Below are 12441 nucleotides of genomic sequence, written 5' to 3'. Positions count from 1 at the left end.
CTAAAGTTTATACCTCCAGGGTGGGGATTTTGTTTATTGTCTTTCAAAAAACATGTTGCAGAATTTGTCTCCCATACGCTGCCTCTGTGGAAGCATATTTATCAATTTTATATCATCTAATAAATGTTGATGGCATCACCCATGTGGCTGCTCATGAAGAGGAGTTTTAACTGAAAATGCTGTAGAAGTAGAAGCCGGACTGGTTGAATGAGCCACAATATGTTTTGGTGCAGGCAATCTTAGTAATGCATAAGCTAAGGAAATACAAGCTTTGATCCATCTGGCTAGCATTAAACTTGTCACTTTCCATCCCATAGTGTTTGGATAAAAGGATACAAACATTGCTTCATTCTGCCCAATTGGTTTCATTCTATTAATGTACAGCACCCTCCTCACATCCAAAGAATGCCAAGCCCTTTCCTTTGAATGTGAGGGCAATGGACAAAACACTGGCAGAATTAACTCTTGCTGTCTCTGAAATAGCAAGTTTACTTTTGGAATAAACAAAGGATCTGTTTGGAGAACTACCCTACCCAAATGGAAAATATGAAAAATGTTTTGCAACTGACTGAACTCCAAGGTCAGGCACTCTTCTTGCTGATGTGATTGCAACTAAGAAGATAATTTTAAAGGGCATAGGTTTTAGGGAGACGACACCTAGTGGCTCAAAACTTGGTTTCTGCAAATCAAGCAGCATTTTGTGCAGGTCCCAACTTTGAAACTTGTGAACAACTGATGGACACTTGAGTGAAGCCACTGCCTCATGCACCCTATTCAATGCAGTCTATCCTCCTATCCAGGGTGGCAAAGCTCTTTAGGCTGGAGAACTTTAGAAACCAAAGTAGCAGCAGGAGAATCTATTGTTGGTAGTCTAAGCTGTGGATCCAATAAATAGTACTTATTTGCCAAGGCCATAAACTGCTTAAATTGCAAAGAATTCAGCCTTAGCAACCTTTCAAAAAGGAGCTGGAACCAGGATCGCGTTATCATTAGAAATACCTTCCTTAAGCACATCTGCACTTTTACATGTAGTAGCCACAGGATTAGTTGATTTGTCATTGGGATCTAATGCTGCTAAAGTTTTGCAGAGTAACAGAATAAAATGTTCATCTTTGAAATGCCTATGAGTGACTTTCTTTTCAACTTCAACTCCATCAGTTCACTCCCCTTCCTCAGAGTGTGGAATGACAAGAGGATCAAGGGATCTGAAATCAGATCGTTATTTAGCATTTCAAGCACCTGTAGTGTCCTTCTGTGCTCGAGAACCCAGTCCCTTGGTATAGCATGTCGGTCTGGGGATACCCTATCCTCTTCGTCTAATGCAGAATTAAATACCTGATAGGTCTTGCCCTTACCTGGCTGTACCTACTGTTTAAATGCTTTGTTTTCTGGTAAGACTTGGAAGCAGCCACTTGGGTTTGTGTGCCATGGCCATCTTGCCTACTACTAGGCTGAGATACCACTGACTGTGAGTGCACAGATTGAGGAAAGGCTGCCTGAGCAAAAGATAGTGCTGAAGTCTGTGCCTGCCTTGCTATCAAATACCTCAGCTGCTGCAAGATGTCTGCCAGCAATGCTTCCCTTATCTGCTGTATCAAATTCTCAGTTAACTGCATGGACCAGGCAGCCTGGAACAGCCCAGGCTGCTCTGACTGCATAGAAGTTGAGCAACCGGCTTCTAAGCCTGCCCCAACCTGTGGCTCCTGCACTGGGGAATTTTGAAAATCCACAAATTCATCATCAGACAAAGACAATGTGCACACAGCTGCCCCTGGTACTTGCATTTGTTACTTATTCTCCTCAGACGGAAGCTTCACTGCACGCTGCTCTGCTTCCTCCAAACTGCCTGAAGTCATTTGCTCCTGAAAAGCAGGGCGCTTGTGCAACCATTTGCTTATATAAAGCACCATTCTGGAGTCTAGCAGCTTTGCTGATGCCACAGAGGATGAAAGTTGCTTCATCATGCTTGTGTTGGTTTTGCTGGGTCAACAACTTCAATGGTACTAGAAGCAGTTCCTTTCAGAAGCACTGCAGCTGCTGCACCTGACATTTTATCGACTGATTCCTGTCACTTACTGTTGCAAAGTCTGAGCGGGACTTACAGGCACCAGCTAAGCCTGTCATTGTGTCATGGTGGTCCTCTTTGAAATTTTCCCTATTGCCAAAGAGTAAAATAAATCAAAATAACTATTTACTCCTGGTGTCTAACTGGTGGGGTGAGGGAGAGCACACACTTGGTAAATGTACTGCCTTCAAATCAATTCTGACTTATGGCAACCCTACGAATAGGGTTTTCATAGTAAGCGGTATTCAGAGGGGGGTTACCATTGCCTCCCTCTGAGGCTGAGAGGCAGTGACTGGCCCAAGGTCACCCAGTGAGCTTCATGGCTATGTGGGGATTCGAACCGTGGTCTCCCAGGTCATAGTCCAACACCTTAACAACTACACCACACTGCTCTCACACTTTACTGACATGGAAACAAGAGTTCTTTTGTTTTAGAAATGTGGATAAAGAAACATCAGGAGAATACAGGTGGAAATCCTGTAAAGACCAGTCATGTGTTAAACAGAGACCTTATCCCAGTCTGCACCTGTGTTTTAAAGATGTTTTTAAAGCATTTTTACAAATGTTTTTAAAAGATGTTTTGTTTTAATATATTTTAAAAGATGTTTTGTTTTAATATATTTTGAAGTCTGTTTTTAAGTCTATTTAAGATGTTTTAGAGTATGTTTAGTGTTTCTGTTTGCCGCCCTGGGCTCCTATGGGGAGGAAGGGTGGGATATAAATTTAATAAATGATAGTAAATAAATAATAAACAACAGAAACAGAAATCAACCAAACACTCAGCTAATATAGAACACAAATTGACCAACATTAACAAAAATTAATGGACAAAGACCAAAACACACACAGTCATCCCCTTAAAAATGAGCACAAGCCTGTGACAAAGACAAAGAGGGGAGAGAAAATACACATGTAGACTCTGGAACAAGACAGGAAACAGACTGGGGGGGGGTGAGTCCAACAGACAAAGACCAATTTGTGTTTCCTGTCTCCAGCCATGAGAGGGCAGGATAACCCACGTCGTCATGTATTTACCACTTCTGGAGAAATACTATTTCTCCACTTTTTAAAAATACAAAATCTGTCTCCAGCATTAATCAGAACACATAGATTCCTTGTGAGGTAGACAGTAGAAGAGATAATTACAGTCTTTATATTAATTTTTTAATGTATTTTTTATTTATTAACATTTATACCCCACCTTTCTTTTCATGATAGAAACCCAAAACAGCTTTGCATATGGTTCTCAGGCGGTCTCCCATCCAGACACTGACCAGACCTGGCCCTGCTTAGCTTCAGCAGGGTACTGGCCTCGTGTGCCTTCAGACCATGGCCTGGGACCTGGGACTCACTTAATAAAGCAAGACAGAATCAAGTAGCTAATAGATTTTATATATTTTTAAAAATGAGATCTAGAAAGTTTGGTCACAACATACAGAGCAATCCGCTCATAGGAAGCCGGTGGAAGGGGTGCCAGTGGAGGAGACGGGAAGGTCCGAGGCACCCAATTGCTGTTTGGGAGCCTTCGGGCCACCTGAATGCGGGCTCAGCCAGGAGCTGTGCATGGGGACCAGAAAGTAATAGCCAGGGTGTAAGTGCTATCAACAGACTTCCATTGTAATTATTTTCTTAGACTGATCTTTTTCTTGGCATACCTTCAGCCTGGATTGGGACCCATGGGAGCACTTCAAACAGGAGTTGGGTGTTGCATAACTTTCTCCCTCGGCCCCTCCTCCAACATGCCCCAGAATGCCTCTATTTCAGGCCTTCCGTTGGCTTCCACCCACCCTTTCCACCAGGATGGGCTTCCCTGGCGGACTCCTAGGTGAGCCATCAGGGTTTTGGCTCCATCACAGCTGAGATGGAGTGAGGGGCTTTTGCCAGTGGAGCCCAGCAGAGTCCGGCTGAGCTGGGACCCTGCCGGCTCAGCTGGGGGAAGGGGTCCACCATATCCAACTCTTCTCAGCCCAGCATAAATACAAGTTGGATTGCACCCTTAGTGATATTTTGTTGATCCCAAGAAAGGCATTTACTATTTCCATTCTGTAGCTCGTCTTACAAAAAATAAGAAAATTGTGGTCTTTAGATAGCTAGGATGTGACAAAAGCAAATACTAAATAAGAATATAAAAATTCCCTATGCCAAACTTGAAATTCTATTCAGCAAATATAAACCTTGCTACCTATTGCAGGCAACATGTGCAGGTTGAAACGTGGGTGCTAAAGGAACTCCTTTGTCATCAGCTGTCCATGATAAAGAATATATTAGTTTTCCTGATGTTAGAATACATAGTTTTTCTCTTTCATTTTCATCAAGGAAAAAAGTTACGTCTGTAAGAAATATAGTTGAAATAAGCCTTTTGATAACACTGGCTTATAATTTTACATATAACATGCCACTTAGCTTGTTCATTACTAACCAACATTAATGCCACAATGGATAAGCCTTCACAAACACAAAGCACAACAAGCACAAAACTACAGATAACACCTTCAAACATTCCTACTTCTGTGTTGTTTGATTGGATTGAGGATAACTGCCATGATTTACGACCTGACCAAGGATTTTTTTTTTGTAACAACAGGTGATCAGAATGAAGCATCCTAGTCACTGTGATGACAGACGACTAAGTGTTAGGGCCAAACTAATTATTACAGGAGCAGCTTCATGTGTTTAAACATGGTTCTGCCTAGGCGGATATGATGGCCTATTTTAAAATAATAAAAGGAGCATGCAGTTGAGTAGAACCTCTTCAACACCCAGTTTACCTCTTCAAAGTCTGTTCCCCTATAAACATGTGAAATGTTATTCTTGATGAGAGGCTGCAAGAAGGTAAGCTGTCAGTGCAGGGAGAGTTTTACTTTGTGATTGGAGCAGTTCTAAATGTAAACACATTGTGGATCTGACACCATTGCATCTTGGCTGGCCTTCACTTCATAGTGACTGATCAGAGATCTAAAAGTAATAGCCAGATATCCTCAATGGTGTTTTTTTTGGGGGGGGGTGTCATTCTGTATCAAAAACTATCATTCTATCATCCTGAAGATATTTTCCCCCCAAAAAACTTCATATATATCACTGGATATAACAGGAGAAAAAGCAATTCAAAAAACATACTGAGGAGTTGTGCAGAACCAATAGGGATACCCTTCCCATGTCCCATTCCCAGGGCTGGTCACCCACCAGACCATGTTTGTAACACATTGCTCTGCATAATCTTGAAAGTCACCATCATGCCTATATGGTTAAAAATTATATGATTAACTTACTGCTTCCCACTGCCCCATCTGAAGGTTTAACTTGTTGTTCACAGCTAAATTCTGCCTCATCCAAAACATCTTTGTTTTTCAATATGAAGTCATTGGGAAGAGGTAAGTACACTTTGGTCAGCAAAGTCGGTTTTTTATTTGATTCAAAAATCTAAAATTAAATAAATCATGCAATGTTACAAAAAGGGTTGTCAAGCTGTGTAAAAACAAAGATGCTGTAAACTCATCAATGAAAGTAAAACAAGAAAATAAAATTGCAAAGAATATACCCACAAATATGGCTGATAATTTTAAAAGTCTGTACCCAGTTCAAAATGGATTTCTATACTCTTTAGTACAGCACAATACTATGTAAAAGGTACTATTGATCTAATTTTATAAATATCTTTTAAAACTCACACATTACAGAGTCAGTGTCTACATCCCATGATCTCATGGTGCACTCCCAAAATGTAACTACATCTTTTTCTCCTTTACCATATGTACAACCTACAAGTAAGCCACAATTGGCTCCAGCTTCCCATGGCACATACAGATAGTGTACAGTGCAAACCAAGTTACACTTTCACATATTATGGGGCACACTGTAAATTCAAACATTAAAAAGTTGCTTATCCTTAACAAAATGCAAAAGTTCAGAAAAAGAGTTACATATAGATAATTCATGAATATAAGAATTTTAATATATCAAACAATAAAAGCATATTTTAAATACTTATTCCAAAGGCACTAATTAGACAAATCCATTTTTTAAAAAGTGCTCCTTTGTTTTCATGTATTTGTTTGATTCAGATAGTGCTGGGCAGAGCAATCCAATGGTTTTCCCCAACTTGGGACCTTGGAGGCTGCTCTGAATGAGAGTTGGATATGGAGTACACCCCTTTGCCTCGGTCCCTCCTCCACCACACCCCCAGAACACCCAATTTTCAGGCCTTCCACTGGCTTCCACCAGCTCTCTGTCCACCTGGCTTGCCATCCCCGGCAGAACCCCAGCTAAACCAGCAGGGTCCAGGTGGCACTACAGCTCCTCTGGGATGAGGGGCTTCTGCCAGCAGAGCTCAGCAACACCGGGAGCCTGCCAGCTCAGCTGGGGGTCAGTCACATCCAACTCTCCCAGCCCAGCACAAATATAAGTTGGATTGCACCCTTAGAAGGGATTGTTACCTATATGGCCAACAACTATAGGAGGATCTGACACCAAATTTGTTCTAACCTTTGATTCAAAATTTAGCCATAAAAACTTTGTATCTGGACAGTTGCCCTTACCCATGGCTTTATTCATTATTCATTGGAATTGAACTATAATAGTGTAAGTACCTTATAAGATCGGCATTATATTAAATGATCAGTTACATCATTTTTATAATTATTTTTTTAAAAAAGTATATCTTTATGTAGGATTTGTGGCATCTCACATTAGACTGTGATATATATTGCTTTCAATTTGAAAGGATTTTTTATTTAAAAGCCCAGGTAAGTGCCATTGTATATAATATATTGGTGCTAAAAAGTTTTTCCTTTTGAGGCACAAACCAACACTATTTGCATTTTTATGTTACATTTTTATGCACTTGGGCACTGAGGAAGACAGGTTGTCAAAATGCATTCAGCCAAAACTCCAAAGGAGCACTTTTAAAAATACGTATTTGTCTCATTAACTGGTGATACAAGTGCCTTTGGAATAAGTATTTAGAGTTTGCTTTTATTGTTTGATATATTAACATTCTTATATTCATGTGTTATCTATCCTTAACTCCTTTTTCAGAACACTCAGAATTCAAACAATGTACAGTATATGCAGCCTACTCACTAATTTCAAAAAACATGAAGCAACCATAAGTATAAACAATAGTTCTTAAATAGAATACCATTGCAATACAACCAATTTTATTCAAAGTGAATGTTGCTGTTATTATTTAAATTGATACTCTGCTCTTCCTATCAAAAGGAACCCGGGTGGGGTGGGGTGGGGGGAGGCAACAAGTGAATGCAACAACTTATGAAAATAATAGCTTCAACTGTGGTACACTTTGGAACCATTCACATAATCTAAACAAACCTACCTCTAATTGAAGAGATTCAGGCCAGTTTAATACTTGAATTCTAAAAAATTGCTGAAATATTACTTTAAAATCTTGGTATAGAGCAGCTTCTGGAGTAGAGGAGACCAATTTATTGTTGTAATATATTTTAATAAAGTACTTCTCCACTTTAACTTTTTTTCTTCTCTTTTGTTCATCCCTAAACATAAAGGAATTCAGACCAAATCAAAGAAAATATTGGGCAATCTTTAAATATACAACCACTCCACAAATCAGAGTTACATTTTTGAAGAAAATTTTTTTGAAGAAAGCTTATACTTTTGCTCAATTGGGTCTTACTTTTTAAATTGTTTTTAAAAAATTTAAATTGTGTTTTTAAATTTTTTTGTGTGTTTTAAAATTTGTATATTTGTTTTTAATGTTTTAATTGCTGTAAACCACCCAGAGAGCTTCAGCTATGGGGAGGTATATAAATGTAATAAATAAATAAATAAATACTACAGCAGACATTTTAAATATTTGAAGTGTACCGAATTAAGTGTACAGGCATGCAGAGCTGCTATCTGGGCTTTGCCAGCCCACCTTTATCAAGCACTACAAAATTGACCAGTATGTCTTAACTATGGTAGCATCCAGCAGGCATGTTACAGTATGTTCCACCACAGACTTAGGCAGCTGTTAACTCATCTGGCTGGATGTGAGTTAGCTGTAGAACATCACCCAAGATATCCTTCATCACCCAAGGGAGAAGGAACCATTGTTTTCACATGAAAGGTGTTTTTCCTTGGGTGATTAAAGGTATTCACTGCCACATCCCTTGTTATTTTCATGCTGCCAGTCTGTGCTTATCTTGGTTCAGTGCTGTGCTTGGGTTCATGATCAGTTAGTAGGGTTTTGTTCTAGGGCATTGTTTTCTAATTTGATGCCTTACCATTTGCGAGTGGTCTTTTTTTTTAACTTGGCCATGAAACAAACTGAAGCCTTAAAAGAAGGCAGAGTTGACTACTTCCTCTAAAGTTCAGTGTTTCTTGTCTTCAAGGGGTAAGGGAAGCCATATCCCACTGAAGACTTTCAATCACCCAAGGAGAAACACTGTTCAGACAACACTGGTTCCTTTTCAGGAATATCCATGCCTATTATCTCCTGGGTGAAAATCTAGCAGTGGCTTTTGTCACATTGATTCATCTACTAGTAAGCTCACCCAGCAAATGTTGTTGCAATATTCTGATGTACAGTAAAGAGGTGCTGAAGACACACCTCTTTAGCCTTGGCTTTGACATCTGAGAGATATGTATTTTACCCTATTCTATTCTCTGTCTACAGTCTCTGTAGGGACTCTAATTTGTTTTTCTGGGTTTTGAATATACTGTTGAGTATTCAGTGCTAGCCCTACTAAGAGTACACCCACTGAAGTTAATAGACACGACTAACTTAGATTTATTAATTTCAGTGGGTCTACTCTGAGAGCAGGACTTAGTTTTTAAATTGTTGTAACCTGCCCTGGGATTTCATTGCTAATTACTGGGTGTGTATAGTACAAAGAAGTCTTCAAACGTAATATACTATGAATCAAGTAATGTAAATCAAATAATTAAAATTCCATACATTGTGCAAATCATTCATTTTTATATAAATAACAGTGGTAGGAATGCCAGAAATGTGCATTTCATGAAGCATTTCTTAAAAGTATCCACACATTTCAAATAACTTTTGGATAAAAAAGCTTAATTTAGCCCAATAATTTAAAATTTTTGCTTTCAAAGGGATATCACTGATTGGCCAGAATAATCCAAACCCCTGATGCAGCATGCTGGAGGGGAGTTAGATGGAGTTGAGGCGCTCCTTCATCCAGCCCTGCCTGGCACCACCAGCCTCTTTCAGCAGGAAACTCTGCTGGCACCCAAGCCCTGCTGGTAAGAAAAACATCAGTGTGCTAACCCAAACAGCAGACAGCCATAAGCTACTGCCAATAGTATCCCCATTGGTGATAGTCAGTGGAAATTCCCAAAATAGGTATTTCAGGGGTGGAAAGGGCTGGGCTGGCTCCCTTTTTATCACCTTCTGCTCTGGTCAGGGTAAATACCCAGGGCTGTGGATACAGGGCTGGCTACACCACCCCATCAAGCCCTGCTGCTGGTAGTAGAGGTTAGCACTACACCCTAAAGTATTATAAAATTCAATAAATAAGCACAAAACTATAGGATATACAGCCTTCTCTTTATATCAAGAATAAAATGTTTCCTTTAATTTACTTTATTGACTAATATTAATTATAAAGACACTACCCAGTTAATTAACTTTTCTTATAATCCTGCCTTAATCAAGAAATATACAGTAGGGCCCCACTTATACAGTGGGTTCCATTCTGGACCCCCGCTGTAAAGCGGAAATCGCCATAAAGCAAAACCCATTGATGATAATGGGACGCATCACATGAAAATGCCATCAAAATGGCGCGCGACGGAAAAAAACTGCCGTAAAAACCAAACAAGTGCCTTAATGCGGGGACTTTCCCTAATTGAAAGCCGCCGCATTAGCGAATCGCTGTAAAGCGAAGCACCATAAAGCGGGGCCTTACTGTATATATTTTAAATAGATGCTTAGCAAAACTAAGAAAGAAAATCTGCAACTCACAGGGGGCACATGTTTGCTGCTGTTATTTCTGTTACAAAGGTAAGATGAGGTACAAAAAGAAATTCATTTATCTCTCTGATGTCTGTTGAGGTTTGAAAGGCATGAGTTGAATCCAAGCATCCCTAGAAATCAATATTAGTATTTTCACTGCACCCATGGCATTTTTCAAATTACTACAATATCTACATTCAAATCAATTTTGTTTTTTTTAATTTTAAAGCCCCAGTGTAATAAGCTTAGAATGGCAAGATTGATCATTCTCTAATTCTAAATTTACACTGGATATAAAATACTCTTCAGATCATTCAGTATTCTATAATAAACATGAGATATTAACTGGGCAGAAACTAAACGGGAGCAGTACTAGCCATATTCATTTTACTATGGCACAGGCATTTACTATTCTGAAACTCTTTCAACTTAAGAACCTTCTGTTTTCTTCCAGTTGCAGAAAATTTGTTTGATAAATCAGTATCACATTCTTCTCTTAGAGCATTTTCATTCTCTTCTGATATTTTGGCTTTGTATTCATCCAATTCTGAGTTATATGCCAGCCTTGTTGAAAGATAGAAAGAAAACAATGAAACCTCTAAGGCTCACATGTTATGTGACAATCAGTTGTATAGTTCTCTCCCCCATCCTTTTTAATGTGAAGTGGATATAAGTGGGGGGAGGAGCTGCTTAACCTTTTTGTTGCCCCTCCCACGCATCACTCCTCTCACACTCAACTGTAGCCCTCCAATGCTGATTTGCATTTTAAAATCCCAATCATCAAGAAAAAAGTGCACAGCTCACATGTACTATGAACCTGAGATAAAATGTTGAGAAATTAATATAACTATATCACAGTTACTAAATTATGGACTGAAAAGTCTTAAGTGTAAGGAGGACACAATTAATACACTGTTACAATCACTCCAACTTCCCTGAATAGTGAAAAGTTCCACGGCTACAGTTATTATCTGGGTTTGGTTTCCTTTGGAAGGAAGTCACCGGTGGAGGCTAATGGCATTTTGTAATATTTAAGTTTATTTACGAATATTGTACAGTATACAGGTTGAGCATAAGTGGAGGCACACAGCCTAAACATTTCAACAAAACCTACTGCCTCACTTCACACCCCCACAGAGACACTCCTGGATCTTCAGTCTCACTCTTTTTTAGAATTTAGATAATTTTTAGATATTTTAAAATATGAAGTAGCTTATAAATACTTTAAAATTAATAAATAAAAACTGCACTATATCCCCTTTCTTCCCTTTCACAAACATTAAATCATCCTAACATTTGATTCTATGAAGAATTAAAAGGCACTTATGAAAGTTCACCTTATCCAGTTACCTTTGAAATTGCAGCTTTACAGTTGTACTGATAAATCCTTGCTGTCTCCGCACACATTTTATTTGTTTCCATACTTTCAGCATACTTCTTATTAAAGAATTATCTCTTTGGCATTCTATATCGTGTAATATTTTAGTATTCCTTTTTAGAATGTAAACAGCAAAGAAAAGCAGCTGATCATAAACTTAAAATTAAATTTTAAGATTTGCAGCTGTTAAACACTTTTCTGCTAAAATCATGAGAAAAATGGAACATTAATTTCCTCTGCAATAAACCAACAACTTTTATATATATACACAATACACACAGGAATTTTTTAGTACATTTATGTGAAAAATGAGCAGAATCTCAGAGACGTCAACATGGGTTCTGTCACTGCATCTTCTCTTTCTGCCATCCATATCTGGAATCCTTACAATCCTCCTCCCTAGCCCTTCACCTAGAGCAGTGGTTCTCAACCTTTTTTGCTCCATTCCCCCCTTTCACCATTGTTCAGAATATAATTCCCCCCTTCCCAAGATAGTCTCTCATAGCGTGTTGACGTTTTGCGAGTGACGGTGGTGTTTCTCGTGAGAGAAAAATTTCTTAGTTTATATTATAACAGAATTTCTTGGAGCACTTTCTGGTCTTTAAATAATAATTAAATTTTGCAAATGAAAATAATGCTGCATGTTCAAGAATCGATTTTAATCTGTGACATTCAATAAACTTTACTGAATGTCGCAGATTAAATTAAAAACAAACTACAATTTTACAAATTGTACATAATCTACAGGACATCACACTTTGCTGAATAGTGGTCCCAATTCCCCCCCTGGAACCCTAGAATTCCCCCCTTGTTGAGAACCCATGACCTAGAGTCTCAGCCCATCATTGCCTTAGAGGAGCACTAGGAAGATGCTGCCAAGCCAAGTAAATTCTCCTTCCTTTCTTCCCACATTTTCTACTTCACTTCCTTACAGCTCATACTTGAGAAGGCTGAGTAGCACACTGAACAAGAGCAGACCTATTAGAGGTGAGGATCTACAGCAACATTTTATTTTGCAGGTCCCATCTTTTCCAAGATAGCAAGCTAACAAGGGTCCTGGTC

At 38.9% G+C, this 12441-nt stretch overlaps 1 protein-coding gene across 10 annotated transcripts in view; it reads right to left on the bottom strand.

The window, feature by feature from the left end:
- Positions 1-12441, bottom strand: part of CC2D2B (coiled-coil and C2 domain containing 2B) — a 156351-nt gene that overhangs the window by 83558 nt on the left and 60352 nt on the right. For all 10 annotated transcript variants that reach the window (XM_061635554.1, XM_061635556.1, XM_061635561.1 and 7 more), the window contains 6 exons: positions 11352-11492; positions 10439-10565; positions 10011-10132; positions 7398-7575; positions 5335-5485; positions 4248-4395 (listed from right to left, as the gene is read on the bottom strand). In XM_061635554.1, coding sequence (XP_061491538.1) covers positions 4248-4395; positions 5335-5485; positions 7398-7575; positions 10011-10132; positions 10439-10565; positions 11352-11492 — 867 coding nt within the window. The remainder of the gene's footprint in view (positions 1-4247; positions 4396-5334; positions 5486-7397; positions 7576-10010; positions 10133-10438; positions 10566-11351; positions 11493-12441) is intronic.

Source organism: Rhineura floridana, chromosome 7, assembly GCF_030035675.1.
Source record: "Rhineura floridana isolate rRhiFlo1 chromosome 7, rRhiFlo1.hap2, whole genome shotgun sequence".
Lineage (NCBI taxonomy): Eukaryota > Metazoa > Chordata > Lepidosauria > Squamata > Rhineuridae > Rhineura > Rhineura floridana.
This window is presented reverse-complemented; position numbering and strand designations above follow the sequence as displayed.